General features: G+C 44.4%; 1 protein-coding gene across 12 annotated transcripts in view; it reads right to left on the bottom strand.

Annotated features, from left to right (window-relative positions):
- Positions 1-42: 42 nt before the first annotated feature.
- The window catches only part of ryr2a (ryanodine receptor 2a (cardiac)), a 185,757-nt gene continuing 163,396 nt past the window's right edge, over positions 43-22,403 (bottom strand). For all 12 annotated transcript variants that reach the window (XM_034292561.1, XM_034292564.1, XM_034292565.1 and 9 more), the window contains 20 exons: positions 22,273-22,377; positions 21,966-22,184; positions 21,148-21,813; positions 20,826-21,032; positions 20,120-20,416; positions 19,568-19,644; positions 19,193-19,397; positions 18,069-18,155; positions 17,327-17,572; positions 16,770-16,900; positions 16,285-16,327; positions 15,739-15,872; positions 15,125-15,185; positions 14,845-14,991; positions 14,042-14,176; positions 6,341-6,497; positions 6,065-6,129; positions 3,137-3,237; positions 2,571-2,622; positions 43-1,885 (listed from right to left, as the gene is read on the bottom strand). In XM_034292561.1, the coding sequence (XP_034148452.1) occupies positions 1,790-1,885; positions 2,571-2,622; positions 3,137-3,237; positions 6,065-6,129; positions 6,341-6,497; positions 14,042-14,176; positions 14,845-14,991; positions 15,125-15,185; positions 15,739-15,872; positions 16,285-16,327; positions 16,770-16,900; positions 17,327-17,572; positions 18,069-18,155; positions 19,193-19,397; positions 19,568-19,644; positions 20,120-20,416; positions 20,826-21,032; positions 21,148-21,813; positions 21,966-22,184; positions 22,273-22,377 (3,231 nt within the window). In that variant the 3' untranslated portion in view covers positions 43-1,789. The remainder of the gene's footprint in view (positions 1,886-2,570; positions 2,623-3,136; positions 3,238-6,064; positions 6,130-6,340; positions 6,498-14,041; positions 14,177-14,844; positions 14,992-15,124; positions 15,186-15,738; positions 15,873-16,284; positions 16,328-16,769; positions 16,901-17,326; positions 17,573-18,068; positions 18,156-19,192; positions 19,398-19,567; positions 19,645-20,119; positions 20,417-20,825; positions 21,033-21,147; positions 21,814-21,965; positions 22,185-22,272; positions 22,378-22,403) is intronic.

The following is a 22,403-nucleotide window of genomic DNA, read 5'->3' as shown; positions in this document are numbered from 1 at the left end:
AGAAAGATGTCTACTTATGGTTACTAACTACGCCAAAACCTCTTTAGTTTATAAATTCCTTAACTTTATTTGCAAATAGCTTTATTGGCATCTTGATCTGAAACAAAACGGAGCAGGCTTGTAAGTTGCTGTCACTTTACATGAGTCCCTGAATGAGTATTGCTTCAGCTTCAATCAAAATGAGACTGACAGAGTCTGGATACCAAATGGACCCCTGATCCCTACATAGCACACTACTTTTGCCCAGAGACATGTGCAGGCCTTGATCAAAAGGAATGTACCATACAGGCTATAGGGAGCCATTTGGCATTCTGACACTATCTTTTTCTTACTAGTAAAACAGATGTAAGGAAGTGTGCAGATGAACAAATATTATTTTATCACTATGCATTCTTGGCCGATGACAGTTTGTAATTTACAATGAAGCCCACAACACATGAATACTATAGAGATAATCTTAATTAAATAATCTTAAACCTATATAAAACATTTTTATTTGTTTGTGACATAGATCAATCTTGCGTTGTCTTTATTTCTTAAACTTTTCATTAAACTTGCATAATAAACATGCAACGAAACATATTTACTTTTTCTGAGAGAGTTTTTTTGTAGAACGTGTATATAAAGAGTGAATTATGTTGCTGGTTTGCATAAGAGCAGTACCAAAAAAAACCAAAAAAAAAACAAAACAGCTTAAAGAACACGTGGTGACAGAACGGTATCCCGGCTCCTCATGGAAACCCCACAATGTCCTGAGGGCCACATTCTTCTCTCCCTCTACCACCCCCTCCCCCTCTCTCTCTCTCCACCCACTCCTTTACTCTACCTTTCTCTCTACCCTCTCTCCCCCCTGCAGCATCACACCCTCCCTCGTCTCTCTCCCCCGTCACCCTCACTCCTTAAACTCTCTCTGCCTCCACCCACTGCCCCTCCTTCCACCCATTCTCTATTTGGATACATCATCCTTCCGCCTCCCTGTTATCTCCAACACACACACACACACACACACACATACACACACTCCTCTGTCCACGCTGTCACTCACGCACACAAAGACCCGTCGTTGTGTCATAATAAATATTAGCCCCGCGTAGCAGTTCCCACATCACATGGTGCGCCGATGTGGTGATGATGTAGTCTCCAAACCTTCCTCTTTCCTCCAGCTTGCATAGCTCAGCTCTGTCCCGCCCCGGCTTGGTAAGGCACTGTTTCCTCCTCATCATCATCCTCGTCATCATCACCCCTTTGTCCATCTCTACCAGTCGAGCACTGAGACTTCAACATCACTGAGACCTAGGACGAGCTACCGCCTTTTTATTCGTTCATGTATCCCCAGGGGAAACACTCGATTCCCACAGCCGTCCCCTTCACACTCCCAACGCTGTTTTGGTTTGCCTTTTTCAAATCGATGGGATTCGTTTATTTCCCCTCTCCTTTTCATCAGCCTCCTTCTCCCAGTCCTTTCTCCGTTCTAATTGGTTTTTGCTCGTCATCAGTGTGAATTATTAAAGCAAATGTATAGGTGAAGCGTTGAGTCCTCAAAGTCCTCATGTCAAAACACAGCCTTTGTGCTTCAAATGCACACAGGACAGAGACATTATACAGTGTAATATCATAATTATATATGTACAAAGTCTGAAAAGCATTCCAAACAAAGTGGGCGAGCCGAGAGGATGAACCAGCCTTTCATATGAATCAGTAAGAAAGAAGAAGTCAAGTCTCTGACTGTGGATCACGTCAATGGATCAGTCGATCAGAAATCAGTTGGATTGATCAGTTCATTAACCGATCAGTTGAGCTGGTCTTCATATTGTTTTCGAAAACAGTCTCCAGCAGGGAAGAACTCCCAGCAGCGCTCCTGGTACATCTTCCACACGTACGACTCCTGCACAGAACGAAGAGCAACACCAATAGAGCGTGAGCAGAACAACGTGTCAGGGTGTCAACCTTTCTAGTAGTGTCACATGTCTGGCTTCTCAGTTCTCACTAAAAAGTAACTCCACTGAAGAGCAAAATCTCTCCCAATTCAAATGACCTTGACACCAAAGCAGATAGCAAAATCATGTTTACTGTTTGGTTACTACGGGAAACAGAAACACAATGTTATTGACCGAGGCGTAATGCTAAAATAAATAACATTAAAAAATGAATTTAAGCTTAAAGGTACTGTGTAATGAAAGCACAGTCACGCACAAATGCTGCCTACAGGATTTGAAGGGGGGTGAAAGAAAAAGTCTGTTAAGCAGTCTGTACCTTTTCCTTTTTTTAATTATGTTCTGTTTTCTTTCTGTTCACATTTTTGGTAGTAATTTCCCTGGGCTCAAAAATCATTGTCTTTTAAACAAACACTAACAAGTTGAGCGAGAAGCAGCACAGTTTGACAATAGGACCTGTGTTTTTCTTCTTTCATGCGCAGTGGTTCATTAAAATATGTGTATATAGTGCACTACATGGAGACTAAATAGGGACTGTGGTTGTGGTCCAAAATATAGCACTGCATAGGGACGACATAGGGACGACATAGGGACTACATAGGGGATAGGGAGGCATTTGGGATGGAATTGTCTTACCTGGCCTGTGTGCTCCGTTTCGTCTTTGTTAATGAGGTACATCACAAAAAAGCTGCAACGCACAAAACACAAGAATACCTTTGAATTGCTGTCACTTCAGCCGACCAGGACAACAGAGATATTTTATCACTGAGGAAAGCACCAAAGGAATCGGTTCAGGTGGGGAGGGGGGAACTCAACATTCCGCTCCACATTCCCTTTGTAAAACACTTTCATTTAATCTATGTTCATTTAACGCGGATTTGGAAAATTAATATTATAATGGAGGACAGTCTTAGAAAGAGGAACAAAACAGGGACACCCTCTCTCTACTCACCCTTTCAGTTTGACAGATACAATTAAGACAAGAATAAAGAGTGAAAACGAGAGAGAATGCGAGTGGGCGGGGTGTGTTGGGGGGGTGGGGGGTGTGGTGTCACAGCAGGTAGGGAAATCTGTCTTTTGAATTCTCCGGGCCCCATGCTTGTTGCCTAGCTCTGCAGTGTCCAAGCCTCCTTCTCACACAGCAGAATACAGACCCTGGACAGTGACTGAAGATGACAAGGTGACAGGATGATGTTACTCACAGATAATTGGCTAAGTTGTGCTCCTGAAGGGTATGTGTTTCAAAGCCATGAGGCACTGTGTCAAAGTAGTCATTTCCTATTCCGCAGATGAAGCATTTGGTCTGCAAGAGAAAGACAAGTCAGTCTCTGATGCTGTGAGCTGAACCAACCACCACACAGGTAAAGCCTTCACATGAATGCAATTTTAATTTAAACAGTGTTTCACCTTTAAAAGCAAATACTGATATACTGTAAAAGTTTTGACACAGGTGTAAGTCCGGCATCCAAATGGAGACAATGATCTTATCTGTGTCTATGACATCCAGAGCTTTTTCATGGGAGCTGAATGCTGCCGAGCAGCAGAGATGAGGTGTCCCTATGGAGAAATTCCCATTTGTTTTCCCTGAGTCTTAATTAGTTCAGCTGTTGACAGACCAAGTGGTTGTGGCAAAGTGCTTTAAGTCAAAGCCCTGAAGGACACTGTATCTACTGTGGAGACGGTCCTTAAGAGGCAAGGCAATAATCATGAACTGAACAAAATTAAATTGGGAAGAAAATAATTAAACTCTAGACTGGCCAACAGAAATGTTAGCCAATTACAAATGAATGGAATGCACGCTAACTCGAAAATTGCAAGCACAGACAACGAATTAGAATTCATCCCGTTTTCAGTTAGCTGGGTTTGCCACAGGCTCCTAGTGTCCTGTGAAAGCATCACTGACGAGCCATAACATTGGCTCCCCACAGGCTGCTTAGGAAAACCCGGACAGCCAGTGACCTTGCACAGTCTCACAGGGATAACTGTCACTCAGGTGAATGAACTTTGTGCCGATCGGCCACACTTGATGCTGTTTGTTACAATCTCACGGATTAGCCAGGCAACGAAAGAGGCCTTCTAAGGTCGGGTAACCTTCTCTCAGACCAGCCAGTCAACCAGCCAGGATTTGTGAGGTCAGACAGTCTGCTCACAGATCAGACAGCCATCAGCCAGGCTTCCTGAGGCCATCTGACCTTCTCACTGATCCGCTAGTCAACCAGCCAGGCTTCCTGAGCTACACTTGGAGGGCAGGATGGGGTCAAAGATAATGGAAGCTATCACTGTTTGAGCTGATCAGCCCAAAACAAAAACATTGCTATGGATACTTGCACAAGCATAAAATTGCAGGGAGGAATGGGAGATTAGAAGAAGATCTGGTGTGTTAAATTATTTTAAATCAACTGCAAACAGAGGAAGTAATTTCAGATTTCTTGCAAAAATTGGCACAGGATTGAACAGGACTTATTTATATCGGGACATAACAAGAAAGTTCTTGGGTCCACCTCTAGTGTCATCCTCTAGTGTCATCCTCTACCGTCCAGCTTCAACATCCACCTCTAGTGTCATCCTCTACCGTCCAGCTTCAACATCCACCTCTAGTGTCATCCTCTAGTGTCATCCTCTACCGTCCAGCTTCAACATCCACCTCTAGTGTCATCCTCTACCGTCCAGCTTCAACATCCACCTCTAGTGTCATCCTCAAGTGTCATCCTCTACCGTCCAGCTTCAACATCCACCTCTAGTGTCATCCTCTACCATCCAGCTTCAACATCCACCTCTAGTGTCATCCTCTACCGTCCAGCTTCAACATCCACCTCTAGTGTCATCCTCTACCGTCCAGCTTCAACATCCACCTCTACTGTCATCCTCTAGTGTCATCCTCTACCGTCCAGCTTCAACATCCACCTCTAGTGTCATCCTCAAGTGTCATCCTCTACCGTCCAGCTTCAACATCCACCTCTAGTGTCATCCTCTAGTGTCATCCTCTACCGTCCAGCTTCAACATCCACCTCTAGTGTCATCCTCTAGTGTCATCCTCTACCGTCCAGCTTCAACATCCACCTCTAGTGTCATCCTCTAGTGTCATCCTCTACCGTCCAGCTTCAACATCCACCTCTAGTGTCATCCTCTACCGTCCAGCTTCAACATCCACCTCTAGTGTCATCCTCTAGTGTCATCCTCTACCGTCCAGCTTCAACATCCACCTCTAGTGTCATCCTCTAGTGTCATCCTCTACCGTCCAGCTTCAACATCCACCTCTAGTGTCATCCTCTAGTGTCATCCTCTACCGTCCAGCTTCAACATCCACCTCTAGTGTCATCCTCTACCGTCCAGCTTCAACATCCACCTCTAGTGTCATCCTCTACCATCCAGCTTCAACATCCACCTCTAGTGTAATCCTCAAGTGTCATCCTCTACCGTCCAGCTTCAACATCCACCTCTAGTGTCATCCTCTACCGTCCAGCTTCAACATCCACCTCTAGTGTCATCCTCTACCGTCCAGCTTCAACATCCACCTCTAGTGTCATCCTCTACCGTCCAGCTTCAACATCCACCTCTAGTGTCATCCTCTACTGTCCAGCTTCAACATCCACCTCTAGTGTCATCCTCTAGTGTCATCCTCTACCATCCAGCTTCAACATCCACCTCTTATGTCATCCTCTAGTGTCACCCTCTAACATCCACCTCTAGTGTCATCCTGTAACATCCACTTCTAGTGTCATCCTCTAATGTCATCCTCTAGTGTCCACCTCTAGTGTCATCCTCTAGTGTCATCCTCTGGTAACAGTAGATAGATCTTTAAAGTCTTATCTACTGTTTACATTTTTTCAGAAACATTTTTAGAATAATTGGGGTAAAACACTGCACTGAACTTGTCTTCTTAAAAGTGTTCACAGAATATCTAATTATCTTTCCTCAAGAGAATAACTTGTATTGCCAGACTTATTGATTTTGTCAGTGTTGTGTGAATATTGCAGTGTTTTAAAACGATGCGCTCCAGCAGTTTCATCTCCAATTGATGTCACACTGACACACAGTCAAGTCTCACACACACACACTGCTCGGAGTCTCTGCTCCAAACACACAGGACACACACACACACACACACACACTGTTCTGGGAATTCGTACCTCCATATCCTCTTTCACCTGCTCCTGTTGGTCTCTCAGTTCACCAAATGCATCAATTATCAGACCTGATGAAGAGTAGGAACAGGAAGAAGTTTTTTGTTTGCTTGTCAGAGTCATTCTCATTTTTCTTTCTATGGGGAACCCTGCATATTCATTGAGGCATCTCTTGAAAATAGAGGATGTCAAGCACTAAACAATTCCTGAGCTAAGGAGAACTGAACGTGTTGATCAATCACTTTGTCTTTCAGCAGTTGTAACAGAGTGAACCCCCCTCACCCTGGATGATAGCCAGCAAGATGACGATGACAAAGAAGAAGAAGGTGATATCAAAGATGATCCTGTAGATCTCGTACTCATCACCTGCCGGATCCTCGATCTGGTCACCGATGCCTCCTCCCGCCCGCACACCCACATACATGTGGAACATGTAACACTGAAGTGGGGGGGGGGGGGGTCAACAGGGATAGATGAGGGAGGAAGAGAGACAGGGGAAGGACAGAAGGAAGAGAGATAAGTTAGAGACAGAGCTGACAAAATTAGGTGGAAAGTAGGCAGTACTTCCTGGCCGCCTGTGAAAAGCCAAACAAGGTGAGTAGTGCGTTTTATCTGGGATTATTTGAAAACCCATAAAACATTGAATAGGTTCTATATTTGCTAGGTGAAATACCACAGCATGCAAAAATCATCTGCCAAAATGTGGCATGTTGAGATAAGAAAAGGACAACCAGTTAAGAACAGACACCAAAGTAAATAGAAACCAGGGCTCTATTTATTTATTTTCCTATGAAATGTGAACTTCTTTTTACACACCGCAGGGCTCTTCCACACACACAAGCTGGGTTACCAGGCTCTAACGCGCTGGGTTACCAGGCTCTAACGCGCTGGGTTAGCAGGCTGTAACGCGCTGGGTTAGCAGGCTGTAACGCGCTGGGTTAGCAGGCTCTAACGCGCTGGGTTACCAGGCTCTAACGCGCTGGGTTAGCAGGCTCTAACGCGCTGGGTTACCTGGCTCAAACGCGCTGGGTTACCTGGCTCTAACGCGCTGGGTTACCAGGCTCTTATGCGCTGGGTTAGCAGGCTCTAACGCGCTGGGTTACCAGGCTCTAACGCGCTGGGTTACCAGGCTCTAACGCGCTGGGTTACCAGGCTCTAACGCGCTGGGTTAGCAGGCTCTAACGCGCTGGGTTAGCAGGCTCTAACGCGCTGGGTTAGCAGGCTCTAATGCACAAAGACTAATTATGCGAGTAACAGAAATGCATTGTGCTTTTAACATTAACGAAGATATCGTTCTTTGACTTGCTTTGGCCACGGTGTCTCACATGGCAATAAAACCCATTGGAATTGAAGAGCGAAAAGGACAGATATAATTCTCAGTCACTTTCATGTTTCAAACACCCATAACAGTATTTCTATAGCCAACGTAGAGTTCAAGACCTTAAGATATGACATATGAAAACATCCCCACTGAGTTATAATCTGAGACAGACCAGACAGTTCATTATCTTCGTGTGGCAGAGAGAGAGAGAAAGAGAGACGAATAAAGAGACATGAAGAGAATGATGAACAAGTCCCGTGAGGTGCTACCTGGAGGTATCAGATAAAGGGAAAGATCGTGTTTGGCTCAATCCCCTAGCAACAGAACCTCAATGAAAGTGTGTGAGAAGTGTGTCAGTCAGCACTGAACTGAAAAATAGGGCCCCTTTGATGTCACATTGGGGGGGGGGGGGGGGGGGGGGGGGTACTTATTGAGTCTTTCCCCCAAATTACCCCTCTTCTTGTTACAGTAATTCCGTTTAACTCCCAAAAGGAACTCTATTCCCCATATAGTCCAGTACTTCTGACCAAAGCCCTCAGGGCGTAGGATAGGACGTGGACTCCAAATGTCATGTGTTATTCATGAGTGTCACTAACAAACACGTGAACAATTTTAAAATCCCTCCAACACATTTACCAGTACTTCCATATCAGTGTACAAGCCTTGCATCTCCATAAAAGAGCCCCCATCCATCCGGCCATCCGGCATGTCACTGAGAAGGATTTATCCCCACAACACAAAGCCAGCGGCCCCCATCCCATCCCCAAGCTAATCCTCTGACTGTGTCCAAAATGGTGCCCTACCAACTACAGCGAACTGCTCCGGACCGGTACCTCACGTGCCCCGGGCCGAGGGAACTATGCAGGGGACAGGGCGCAGTTTGGGACCCAGCCCCTGTCACCTTCGCGAGAAGAGAAAAGGTTTGTGCTTGTCTTTCAAACCCCCTTTCAGACCCAGAGTGGGTGTCCTTAATAGGAAGTAGGAGCAGAAAATGGTGTAATGGAATGTCACGGGTGGGTGGCTTTGAGAGGATTAAGAGAGAGAGACACAGAGCATGATGATGCTGCCGTCCGTATCCTGTTTGTCTGTCTGTCTCACCTCCTGTCTATCTCTGTCTTTGTCCGCCACTCTAACTGTCTGTCTGACAGCCTTGAGGATTACCGCAACGGAACTGCTCCAAATGGAAACCACTGAAACTTTATTAACTTCCAACTCTTTGCCAGTCAGTAATTCACTTTTTTTATCTTGTTGTTTTGATTTATCATTAATAGCCATAGTCACAGAGACGTCACAGAGATGTTTTATCTCTCTTTAAAAGTGTGCTCTAAAGAAGACAGCAGCAGACATACAAGGCATTTGCAGTAACTGCATGGTCGCTGGATCGAATCCCTGATCTGGCAAGGTCAAAAATATAGCCCAGCCCTGCTGGCTGATTAAAATTAATGTGTGAAAACTCTTGTGTTTATTTGGAACACAAGGAGTTCCCCAGACTTGCCCACTAACATAGATTTATTAGTCTTAGACCAACCTTTTGACTGGTACTGTGTGTTGTGTGTGTGTGTATATACACTCACCTAAAGGATTATTAGGAACACCATACTAAAACTGTGTTTGACCCCCTTTCGACCTTCAGAACTGCCTTAATTCTGCGTGGCATTGATTTAACAAGGTTCTGAAAACATATTGATAGGATAGCATCTTGCAGTTGATGGAGATTTGTGGGATGCACATCCAGGGCACTAAGCTCCAGTTCCACCACATCCCAAAGATGCTCTATTGGGTTGAGATCTGGTGACTGTGGGGGCCATTTCAGTACAGTGAAGTCATTGTCATGTTCAAGAAACCAATTTGAAATGATTCGAGCTTTGTGACATGGTGCATTATCCTGCTGGAAGTAGCCATCAGAGGATGGGTACATGGTGGTCATAAAGGGATGGACATGGTCAGAAACAATGCTCAGGTAGGCCGTGGCATTTAAACAATGCCCAATTGGTACTAAGGTACACACCATTACACCACCACCACCAGCCTGCACAGTGGTAACAAGGCATGATGGATCCATGTTCTCATTCTGTTTAGCCAAATTCTGACTCTACCATCTGAATGTCTCAACAGAAATCGAGACTCATCAGACCAGGCAACATTCTTCCAGTTTTCAACTGTCCAATTTTGGTGAGCTCATGCAAATTGTAGCCTCGTTTTCCTATTTGTAGTGGAGATGAGTGGTACCCGGTGGGGTCTTCTGCTGTTGTAGCCCATCCGCATCAAGGTTGTGTGTGTTGTGGCTTCACAAATGCTTTGCTGCATACCTCGATTGTAACGAGTGGTTATTTCAGTCAAAGTTGCTCTTCTATCAGCTTGAATCAGTCGGCCCATTCTCCTCAGGCATTTTCGCCCACAGGACTGCCACATACTGGATGTTTTTCACTTCACACCATTCTTTGTAAACCCTAGAAATGGTTGTGTGTGGAAATCCGAGTAACTGAGCAGATTGTGAAATACTCAGACCGGCCCGTCTGGCACCAACAACCATGCCACGCTCAAAATTGCTTAAATCACCTTTCCTCCCCATTCTGACATTCAGTTTGGAGTTCAAGAGATTGTCTTGACCAAGACCACACCCCTAAATGCATTGAAGCAACTGCCATGTGATTGGTTGATTAGATAATTGCATTAATGAGAAATTGAACAGGTGTTCCTAATAATCCTTTAGGTGAGTGTATATATTCATATATACAGCTCCAGAAGAAAATATGAGACCACTGCACTTTTTTCTTTCCTTTCCCGAAAAAGTCGGAAAGGAAGGTTTTGAGTGATGAAAAGAACGGTTAAAATTAAGAGACCACTGCAAATTGAACGCTTCTGTTCCTCACTCAAAACTTTTTTTTTAAACTTTTTGGGAAAGGAAATAAAAAGGTGCAGTTGTCTCTTCATTTTTTATATGAATATATATACAAACCCGATTCCAAAAAAGTTGGGACACTGTCCAATTGTGAATAAAAACAGAATGCAATAATGTGGAAGTTTCAAATTTCAATATTTTATTCAGAATACAACATAGATGACATATAAAATGTTTAAACTGAGAAAATGTATCACTTTAAGGGATAAATAAGTTGATTTTACATTTCATGGCATCAACAGATCTCAAAAAAGTTGGGACAAGGCCGTGTTTACCACTGGGTGGCATCCCCTCTTCTTTTTATAACAGACTGCAAACGTCTGGGGACTGAGGAGACAAGTTGCTCAAGTTTATGAATAGGAATGTTGTCCCAATTTTGTCTAATACAGGCTTCTAGTATCTCAACTGTCTTAGGTCTTCTTTGTCGGACCTTCCTCTTTATGATGCGCCAAATGTTTTCTATGGGTGAAAGATCTGGACTGCAGGCTGGCCATTTCAGTACCCGGATCCTTCTTCTATGCAGCCATGACATTGTAATTGATGCAGTATGTGGTCTGGCATTGTCCTGTTGGAAAATGCAAGGTCTTCCCTGAAAGAGACGACGTCTGGATGGGAGCATATGTTGTTCTAGAACTTGGATATAACTGTCAGCATTGATGGTGCCTTTCCAGATGTGTAGGCTGCCCATGCCACATGCACTCATGCAACCCCATACCATCAGAGATGCAGGCTTCTGAACTGAGCGCTGATAACAACTTGGGTTGTCCTTGTCCTCTTTAGCCCGGATGACAAAGCGTCCCAGTGTTCCAAAATGAACTTCAAATTTTGATATCTCTGACCACAGAACACTTTTCCACTTTGCCACAGTCCATTTTAAATGATCCTTGGCCCAGAGAAAACACCTGCGCTTCTGGATCCTGTTTAGATACGGCTTCTTTTTTGACCTATAGTTTTAGCCGGCAACGGCGAATGGCACGGTGGATTGTGTTCACCGACAATGTTTTCTGGAAGTATTCCTGAGCCCATGTTGTGATTTCCATTACAGTATCATTCCTGTATGTGATGCAGTGCCGTCTGAGGGCCCGAAGGTCACAGGTATCCAGTATGGTTTTTTCCGGCCTTGACCTTTACGCACAGAGATTGTTGATGATATTATGCACTGTAGAGGATGATAACTTCAAACTCTTTGCAATTTTTCTCTGAGAAACTTTCTGATATTGCTCCACTATTTTTCGCCGCAGCATTGGGGGAATTGGTGATCCTCTGCCCATCTTGACTTCTGAGAGACACTGCCACTCTGAGTGGCTCTTTTTATACCCAATCATGTTGCCAATTGACATAAGTTGCAAATTGGTCCTCCAGCTGTTCCTTATCTGTACATTTAACTTTTCCGGCCTCTTATTGCTACCTGTCCCAACTTTTTTGGAATGTGTAGCTCTCATGAAATCCAAAATGAGCCAATATGTGGCATGACATTACAAAATGTCACACTTTCAACATTTGATATGTTATTATATATTCTATTGTGAATTAAATATAAGTTTATGAGATTTGTAAATTATTCCATTCCTTTTTTACTCACAATTTGTACAGTGTCCGAACTTTTTTGGCATCGGGTTTGTATATATATATATATACAGTAGACACCATAGATATAAAGCATTGTTCCCATGTTCTATTATCTACCGTCGACACATTACTTATGTTATTGTTTTTTGTGAGGCCTTTATTGACAGTAGGAACCAGAGGAGATAGGTGAAGAGGAAGCACGGAGGTGAAGGGAGGAGGCGGGTATTGAACCCCGGTATCAGGCGTGGAGCCACGTCCCGGGAGTGATAACACTGGAGCAGGTCGCACAACAACCTGATTCTTACTACACAGCGTTGTGCTATGACACAACTGAAATCCTGCAAGCGACATAGGCCAATGTGACTCTGGTCAGGAGCAGAGCACTATGCAGGGCTGTGACAAAGCCCAGGCATTAATCCGCTATTTCTTACAGCTGGGGCTTATTAGACCTGGCCTAGCCAATCAGCAGGCTTCATTCTAAGACCTCCCCCCCTCTTACTGTGGAAATTAGCAGCCACATCCCAGCAACTCCTGATTAATTAGCCCTCACTTTAACAAGTCTAACAAGCCGCATTTATCACAACTCCGCCTGCATCTGAAGAGCAATCAAGATGGCACGGGATGATGAAGGAACTCAGATACAATTTTCTTGTTGCTCTAGCAACAAAATCGTTGACTTCCAAGTCTCACTAATCATGTGACAAAGCCCCAAATCGAGGTTCGGAAACTGTGGCTTTCATGTGAGGTCGCCCATTGCCCAGCTGACCTCCGATCAGATTCAATTTTTCCACAGCATAATTCATTTTAGTTATCTGAAAAGCCTAATGAATCCTAGATCTACACACCAACTTTGAACCAACATTTGCCGATTAATTGGACATTTGACCGATGACATCAAATCTTTTCTCATTAGATCCTTTTTTTCAGAATTGATCTGACTGGTCAAAAGACTGTGAGATTGTGTCAACAGTTGACACTTACCTACGACCTACGACTACGACTGAAGATTACACTGAAAAGTCAAGTTGCATTGTGATCTAGCAGACCACTCAAGTTGGTGGTTAGGGATGTATCGTGTACAAATTTCTCCTTAATGGAATTTGAATCTAGTGCAGAAAAGGACAATCTGGACACAATAAAGGCACATTAAACACAGTTAGATAAGTGTAAACACAATGTGTTCAGAAGTCAATTATCAGAATTCCATCGTTTGGATCAGATCTGATGATGACATCATGATGCAGAGACTGGCCTACATAGAGTTATCCAATCAGTCGCATGTTTCAGGAACTACCTGTCTAGTCAGAGGTCAGGGTGTCTGTTACGGTAACGAACCATATGGCTCTGTTCTTGGTCAAAGCTTGTTAACCAACTATATTATTAAAAATGGTAGAAATGTGTCAAATGCTAGCTTTTATTTTTATCCTGATAATACAGTTATTTATTACTTTGCAGCCACCCAGAATAAGGCAACTGAAGAACTTCATTATTACTGTCCGGGCAACGCTTTTTCTTCTAAAAACAACAGAACCTCAGACAGTCGCCATGAAGGAACAGCAAAACTTTTTTTGCTGTACCCTCTAGAAAGCTCTTCCGAGATTAAATCATTGGTACATTTTTATTCAGCTCCCATTTTACTTGAGTAACTACATTAAAAACCAAATGAAAAATATTGCCTGCGCTCACATGACAGTGTTTGGTTGAGTGTGCCCAAGGCCCCTACAGAGCTGGGGAAAAGGGCTTTCCAGCTCTCTGCCCCTTTGGCTTGGAACAAGCTTCAAAGGGTCCTGGAACTACAGGAGCTTGTCTCTTTAAATTAGTTTTGGGCTAGGGTAAACACTGTGGAGAAGAATGAAGTCGGGGACGCCGACAATGTTTTGATCCCTTTCCACACAACATTTCCCCAAACCATTTTACTGCTCAATGTGTAAATGGATGTTTTTAAATTGTAGTGCTTTGTTTGGGAATTACGTCAAAAATGTTGACTGCAGCTATTTTGGCAATTTTGCCTGCTTCTATTTCAAAAAGAGACTGTCAATCTCAGTGATACTCAACCTGTTCAAATAGATTAAAAAATAAAGCTGCACTCCCGCTGAAGTACATACTGTACATGGCCTTTGTGAAAGGAGCATCAGTGGTATGCCTGTGTAAATGCAGCTCTAGGGCCTACGGGCCAGATGGAAATACCCACTGTCAGCATGTCATCACACTTCATGTCTGGTGACTCTCCATCTTCGCTCTTATTGTAGAACTTCCTGAAGAAGTTGAACGCCACCACAGTGTAGAGATACACCACCACAGCCAGTAAACCCACGGTCAGGACCAGCTGAGAGAGAGAGGTGACAACAAAAGGGGGGAGAGAAAGGAGAAAGACAGAGAGTTTTCACAGACTATTTCTTGGGATGTTGACTTTGCGCATGCTCACCTGCTGTTGCCTTGAAATTGAAACAATAGAGGTGACTTCGGGGATGCGTCTGGTTTACAAGACTAGGTCTTTAAACAATATTGCCTACATATTCATAGGGGGTTTGAAATAAGATTCAAATCTGATTTCTGGACATAAACAGTCAAATCACTTGGGTATAATACACTGTTATTTGGCAACTTGGTGCTTGCTAGCAACTCTATTGACAGTTCGGCAAGTACATGTGGTAGCTTATAGTTTATAATTATTTATAAAAATGTGTTCGGTGCTTTTTAAATAGTTATCAAATTTTCCTTTTAAGGCTTTAAACGTCTATGATTTCAAACATTTTAAGTTATTGGGGAACTTTCATGTTTAGCACTGTTGTTCTTATCTTACCTTTCTGCTAACTTCTAAGAACACATTAGCACCCTCTACAGTAGTTACTATGACAACGGCGTTTCTATGACAACAGCGTAAGTCGTAACCATGTCAGCTATGTTGTCTGAGCACATGGTTTGGTCACTAACTTGCGGTTTCTACTGTCATTATTCCCCAAAACAAAAACAGAGATTGTCCAGTCCCGGTACCTGTTTGCCGTTGTGCGTGACAGAAGACAGGATTGTGCGGAGAGTTTTGAAGCCCATGGCGATGTCAAGGAGATGAGCGGCAAAGAAGAAGTTGTTATAATGACCCAGGATGGACATAGTCATGTACCACGCCAAGTACAGAAACGACTGCAAAAGAGGATTTAAAAAAAAACAATTATACAAAAAAATGAATAAGTAAAGGAAAAACATCATAAATGTATTGTACAGAAATACACAATGTCACTGATCAAAGTAAGGATATAAATAATTGTTTATTTACATTATCCGTGAAAACCACTCCTAGTTTCCATATCTGGTACTTGACATCAATTGAGTTTAACCTGCAAAAGTAAGATGAGAAGGGAACATAAACACAGCATATTTTATTCATCCATGGGGCCTCCTGCTAACACCCTGTGCAGTGATTAGTCATTACTGCCATCTTCTGACTGAAACCAAGAATATTAAAGCAGTTCATAGTTACAAAACAACTCGCACTATCTTAGGGCGTTAATGAGGAAAACCTTTTTTCACTGTCGCTAACACTTTTTAAAGTTAACTTTCCCTTAATCATCTTAGTTTAATGCTGGGGCTCTATAGGGTCCAACAGGCACTGACAGGGACATGACTTTCGTTACACCCGTCTAGCCCTGTCATCTCTTACATTCCTCTTTCCATCCATTCACCTGTATCCATTATATCACTTCCCCATCCCCACCAGAGCCTCACATTTCTTGTAGCCCATCCCTACTAGCCCCTCCCAGTTGTTGTTGCCCATCCCCGTTAGCCCCTCACAGTTTTTGTAGCCCATCCCCATTGGCCCCACCCCATGCAGTTTGTATAGAAAATCCCCAACAGCCCTTCCCAATTTTTTGTTGCCGGTCGCAGACTTACACTGCAGCTAATGAGCTATCTTTCTTGGGTTTCTTCTTCTCGTGGGCATCACTGAAGTCCAAAGCAGCCTTGTCCATGCCCAGCAGCTCACTGATTCGGTCATGGCCATAGAACTCACCATACTTATCCATAACCTACAGAGGGATCCAGGGGAAGACAGGGTCAGAACACATTCTAAACTGGCTTGAGACAGGGTCTAAATATTGGGTCAATTAATTCTGAATTGGTCTTAAAAATATTGTAAATTAGTTCTTAACCCGTTCTAAATTGGTTTTTAGCGGACCATAGAAGAAAATGGAGAGGAATTGGCCTTGAAGTCCAGAGTTGAGTTTGAGGGTTTTAAGGTTCTAAGCAGACTAAATAGGTTCAAAACAGACCATAAATATAAACATGTTCTAAACCAACCAACCTTATTGTAGAAGCCTATGTAGTACAGCCAATTGTATCCCAGGTAGATTTGCTATCAGTTTTACAGAAGCAATCAGAAATATACTTGGACAAATGAAAACAAATTCTTCAACGATATGAAAATGAATCTGCACCTACCTTCCGCTTCACAAACTTATCCCAATAGTTGTTTGGAAATGACCTGAAAACCAAGTGCATTAATGAACCATTTGAAGACTCAACATGATCAGCCTACACAAACTGCCTTATCCAGTAATAAAATAAAAGCTAACGTTGGCTCCATTAATATTAATGAATTTCACTATATCATTAACATGCAGAGTGCGACGTGAGCCTGGGGCCTCCGTGTAACGGGTGTTCTGAGTCACAGCTCCATCACGGTAAGGCCAGCGTGATCGTTACGTTTGACATTTAAACATTTACAGGCCAATTATCTCTGCCTGTGACCTCTGCGACCCTAATCATCCCGTGATAGCTCTGTTTTTATAGATAGCTGCTTCCGTCCCAAATGGGACCATATTCCCTTCATGGTACCCATGGTACCCTGGACCCTACATTGCGCCCTATTTCTGCCCAGAAGAAGTGCACTACATGTGACATAGTGTGCTGAGCAGTTAGCCTACCCAGTGTTGATCACCAGCCTATCCCACTGGCCTTTGATGTCGTCCTCAGACGGCTGCTCTGTGATGTAGAGGCCGTCAAACTCCAGCTTTCTCGCCACCTCCTTCTCGCGCTTAAAGATCACCAGCGGGACCTGGCGGGGGGACGTGATCAGAGAGGGGGATTATCCTACAAGCACTCCGACTAGCATCTGTTTGGGAGATTTTATCAGAGCCACCGAACGGGGCCAGTCCCCATTTAGTCAGAACACCACATCATTACGTTCTGAAGCACTTCAGCAGTAGATTTCAGATGTCAACCACATACGGCCAGCTACACTCCCCTGCGCTGTCGTGGACTTACAACGAAACTGGACCAGAGATGTAGCAAGAGTGCACCCTCAAAGCACGGTCAAAATTTGTTTTTTGGGTGCTGCCCTGGAAACGTGCCCTGGGAACAACTCCAAACGTCAGTGAAGCAATAGCAGAGGTTGTCTCAACAACACACCACAGCCTGTCTACCGTGAGGCAATAGTCAATAGAGAGTCTAACTTTAATGCAGTAGCCAATTGAAAGCCAACCTTGAGACAGTAGTAGCCAATGATGCAGCAGAAGGAGATGACTGTGTGCAGGATGGCCAGGATGCGTAGCGTGGGCTCCATGTATCCCGTGCTCTCCTCCAGGACAAAGTTGACAAACACCGGGCCCTGCTCTGGATCTTGGGGCCCCTGGGCTTCACTGCTCTCCATGAGTGGGTCCCACCGCAAGCTGCTGCCTGACTGGGGGCTGCGTGCTTTGTCATGGACAACCGCAGAGGAAGAGGACACCTGGAGAATGGGGGGAGGGGTAGATAAAGATCACATACAATGCTGCTCAAAATAACGTACTATTCTTGGAGATTTCAGGCATTTTGTTACACTTTATTGGATAGGGAATTGTGGAAAAATATAGAGAATGAGGCCTCAAATTCTTTATAATAAAATATATAAAGAATGTATTGTTTGTATGTGTGGTGGGAGAATATTATTATACTGCAGCAGGTTGTTATAACCTTACAGTAAGAAAGCTATATAGGTTGTTATAACCTTACAGTAAGGCATCTCTTTAGGTTATTATAACCTTACAGTAAGGCGGCTCATCGGGTTGTTATAACCTTACAGTAAGGCAGCTCGTTGGGTTGTTGTAACATTACATTAAGGCAGCTCATCAGGTGGTTATAACCTTACAGTAAGACAGCACATCAGGTGGTTATAACCTTACAGTAAGACAGCTCATCAGGTTGTTATGACCTTATAGTAAGACAACTCATCAGGTTGTGATTACCTTGTAGAAGAGGAGGATAAAGTTGATTGCAAATGCCACAAACAACGCCAGCATTCTCATGTTGTAGAAGTTCCGAGCAAAGTAGTTCTAGAACAGTAAATATAAACATCAGAGGTTTGCTCAGAAGGGTGTCTACAGTATGTAGGTTGCCTTCAGAAAGTATTTAGACCCCTTCACTTTCTACGCATTTTGTTGTGATATCAGTCTAATTTATGATGGAGTAAATATATTCTTTGCCATCAATTTACACACAATACCCCATAATAACAAAGTGAAAAAAAATCTAGAAATGTATGCCAAAAACTGAAATTGCTGTGTAATACCAATTGTAATACCATCTCTAGTGGGAGCACCATGCTATGGGGATGCTTCTCAGTGGCAGGGACTGGGAGACTGGTCAGGGATTGAGGGAAGGATGAATTGAGCAAAATAAAGAGAGGTCTTTGAAGAAAAACATGATCCAGGGTGCACAGGACCTCCGACTGGGGCAGATTAGTCTGCACACAAAGACCCAAAGCATAGAGCCAAGACAACGCTGGAGTGGCTTTGGGACAAGCCAAGCCTGTGAATGTCCTTGAGTGGCCCAGCCAAAGCTAAGACTTAAACCCCACTTAACATTTGTGGAGAAACCTGAAGATCACAGTTCAGACACCACTCACCAAATTTCACAGAACTTGATAGGATCTACAAGGAAATATGGAAGAAACTGCCCAAATCCAGGGGTGGAAAACTAGTGAAGACATTTAAAAAATGACTCAAAAAAAAAAATCTGCCAAAGGTGTTTCTACAAAGAACTGAATAAAAGGTCTGAATCCTTATGAACATTATATATTACAGTAATTGATTTCTCACTATGAGTTATTGGGTATAGATTGATGTTAAAAATATTTCTAAACGTTTTCTAAAACACAAAATGTGGAGAACCTAAAGGGGTGCACTCCATGCACATTATATTAACAGGGCTTACGTTAGCATTTCACAGTCTGCACACCCTTGGTTTACGAAATATTTGACTAATAACATTAGATCTGATGTATACAAAACATGCAAACGTCAAAGGTTGTGTTGTGTTGTCGACAGCCTCCTACCAGCAGCTGTGTGTGTGTGTGTGTGTGTTATCATACCAACAGCTTCCTTTGGTAGGCGATGATCTTCTTCCAGAAAGCAGACTCCTGCATGTCAGGCTCATCCGTCCTGGAGGTGTGGTGATGTCTCACTTTAGGTTTGGGCTTTTCCTCCTTCTTCTCTAGCTTTCTCTTCTCCTTCTCCTTTCTCTTTAAGTCCTCCTCCTTTCTCCTTTCCTCCTCCTGCTTCTCTCCATTCTCTCCTCTGGAGATGCAATCCGCATACATTCGTTTCAATTGCAATAATATTGCATGTGGATTTTACAGTCCAGACATTTCACTCTCATCTGGAGAGACCTCTTTAGTAATTGACATGCTGTGGTCCCAATATGTTCTGTTTACAAACACACATCAGGAGTAACAGAGGAACCTTACTCTGCTTTCTCTGGCTCCGACACGCTTTCCTTCATCTCCTCAGGCCCTTCCTCCAGGTCTTCCAAGGAGCTCTTAGCCTGAAATGACAGAGAAGCACCACATCACAGATGTCTGGAAGCTCCCGGGGACTGAGCAAGACGCTTATCAACATGGAGCAGAAACACTCAATCATGTAAATGTGAAGATAATGTGTTGGACCATGTGGGCGGGGCTCAAACTGCACCCTACCGCCCTTAGTGCTACTTTAGAACCGAGCCATTCTGGGACAGGATAAAAGTAGTGCGCTGTATAGGAAATAGAGTGCCATTTATGACTCAGGAAATCGAGGCGGGGTAGCACTCCAGAGACAGTAATGTCTTTTTCCCGCTGAAAGCTATAGACCAGGGGGGGGACGAGTGAGAGAGCTGTGGCATTTAGTGAGTTAGAAACAAATGACCTATTGCAGTAAGCCCCAGTATTTTGTGGCTCTTTGTTAAAAGCTCTCACAGAGAGCGAAAGCACAAATCCAAACACGGGCAGATAAAGTGACAACGCTGTCATTTCCCCCATTACCTGGCGCCGCCTTCGCAGCTCCGGCGAGGGGGCGGGGACGGGAACGGGGGAATTCAGCAGATCCGTCAGGATGGCATTGGGGTTGTGCGCAGTGATCTTGTACTGCCCCCCCTCGCCTCTCCTCAGGTCCAATCCAAAGATGTCAGAGAGGACTTCGGTCCCGTCCGCGGGCACGGCTAGGTCAGCCAGGTCTTTCTCAGCAGAGGCTCTTGCCGCCAGTACCTTCTCCCCGTCTTCTCCCTCCCCGCGGACCTCGTCCTGTGTCGGGTCCGGCATGTTGGCCAACAGGTCCGACACCTCAGGATACAACAGCAGGTCCAGAATCAGCAACATTATTTACTCCCAGCCCACTGCCCACTGCCCAGGTGATATTTTAATTCATGTGAAGTTAATACATGTGAAACAGTGAGTACAAAATAAATGTGCTTTTATGATGTACTGTCTGTCAAAACAGTACAGAGAGTCTCACACTCTGTGTCCTTGGGTGGTCTCCCGACACACATACACCAATTACTGCCTTCAGCTATTACTGCTGCTCTCTGTTCTAAAGCTTTCCCACTTGAGGCTCCTCTTTCAACAAAGCCTGAAATTCCCTTTAAAATCACACACTATATCCGTGCCCGCCGCACGGTTACAAACATTTTGGGTCGTGATTCAGGTCGTGCTTCTTTAGTTTCTGCTGTTGTACTGAAACATAAATGCTCACCTTCATGGTTTTGGCTCCCTCCACAAGGCTGCCTCCTAGGAATGTGTTGTACATGATACGGCAGAACCCTCGAGAGACATTAAATGTAATGTGGAACAGGCCCATGATGACCGACCAATAGAAGGTCACTAACGTCATCACCATGTCCTTCACGGTCATCTTCTTCATCCTCTTCATCTGCTTCTTCAAGCTCTTCATGGACAGAACCTGGACAGGAAGTAAGTTGGTAGCCATACTGTTATTCGTTATTATAAAACACACATGGGCATCCATTTATTTCTCCCTCCCTCCCTCCCATCCCCTCCTCCCACTCATAATTTACATTCATCAGGAACACGACATTGTAGCGTAGCGCCATCAGGGCTGTCCGGACTGTGGTCACCGAGAAGAAGCCCATCTCAGGGCTTTCCTCCTCCGGCCTCTCCTTCTCGCTCTCTTCCTTAACCGTCGACCGCTCCCCGATGTCAGACATCTGCGCGGCCAGCTGCATCTCAAAGATGGTGTCTTCGCAGAAGTTGACAAACAGCTCCATCTTCTCCTTCTCCCCGCCCTCATTGACCACGTCAAAAATAAACTGCCGCTTGGACTCTTTAACCTGCGGCTTCTCCCACTGAGTGCGGCTGGACTCGCTGATCTCGAAGTAGACCCTCTCGATGCGTTTGGCGCTGCCCATGATCTCGATGCGGCCCAGGTACGGCTGAAAGTAATTCAACACACTCTCGGCCAGCTCCAGGAAGGTCTGCAGACGTGTGTCGTGAGGCATGTGCTCCGACAGATTGGTCAGCAGCACAGCCACGTTGAAGCCGATGTCTTTAGCCGGCTCGTGGAACCGCTCCACAAACTCCTCGTAGTCCAGCAACTCGTTCTCGTCGGGTTCGGCGCAGGAGAGCAGGAACTCGGTCTCGGACTGGGTGTAGTGCTTGTGACTCTCCATGGCTTTGTGGAAGTCCCTCTTGGAGATTACTCCTTTACCATCAGGGTCATACTCCTTTTACAACACAATAACAGTATAAAAATATATCAAGACATTTCATAAATCTAGGTCATCCTATATTAACACTTTGTTAAAGTGCAAGAAAAGTACATTACAATTTGAAAGAACAGTACATTGCAGTGCATTAAAAGGTAAGCTACAATTACTTTAAAGGCATCTGAGGACGTCAGGTCTTTGAGTTTAAGGAACATGTCGAAGAACTTGAGGATCATCTCCACGTTGTTGGAAGACTCGACTAACATGTCGACCATCTGTTTCCCGATGGTGCCGTTGACCACGTTGCCCTCCAGCATAGACAGTAGCATCACAACCATGTCCTTCTGTAAGTCCATCAACTCCTTCAGTAGCTCAATCTGGCTTGAGTCCTGAGGGAAGGAAAACAAGATCCAGATATCGGACGGTCAAAAACCTTCCTGGGGCACGAATGTAGAATAGGTTTGAATGGGAACTGACCTGTGACAGCTTCATCTGCATATGTGCAAAGACGTGGAGGAAGCCGACCACTGCGTCCCAGAGGCGACTGTGTGCTAGACTCTGCTGGTTCCCTGTGCACGGCCCCTACAACAGAACCAGCAGGTCTATCT

The sequence above is a fragment of the Esox lucius genome, chromosome 6 (assembly GCF_011004845.1).
Source record: "Esox lucius isolate fEsoLuc1 chromosome 6, fEsoLuc1.pri, whole genome shotgun sequence".
Lineage (NCBI taxonomy): Eukaryota > Metazoa > Chordata > Actinopteri > Esociformes > Esocidae > Esox > Esox lucius.
This window is presented reverse-complemented; position numbering and strand designations above follow the sequence as displayed.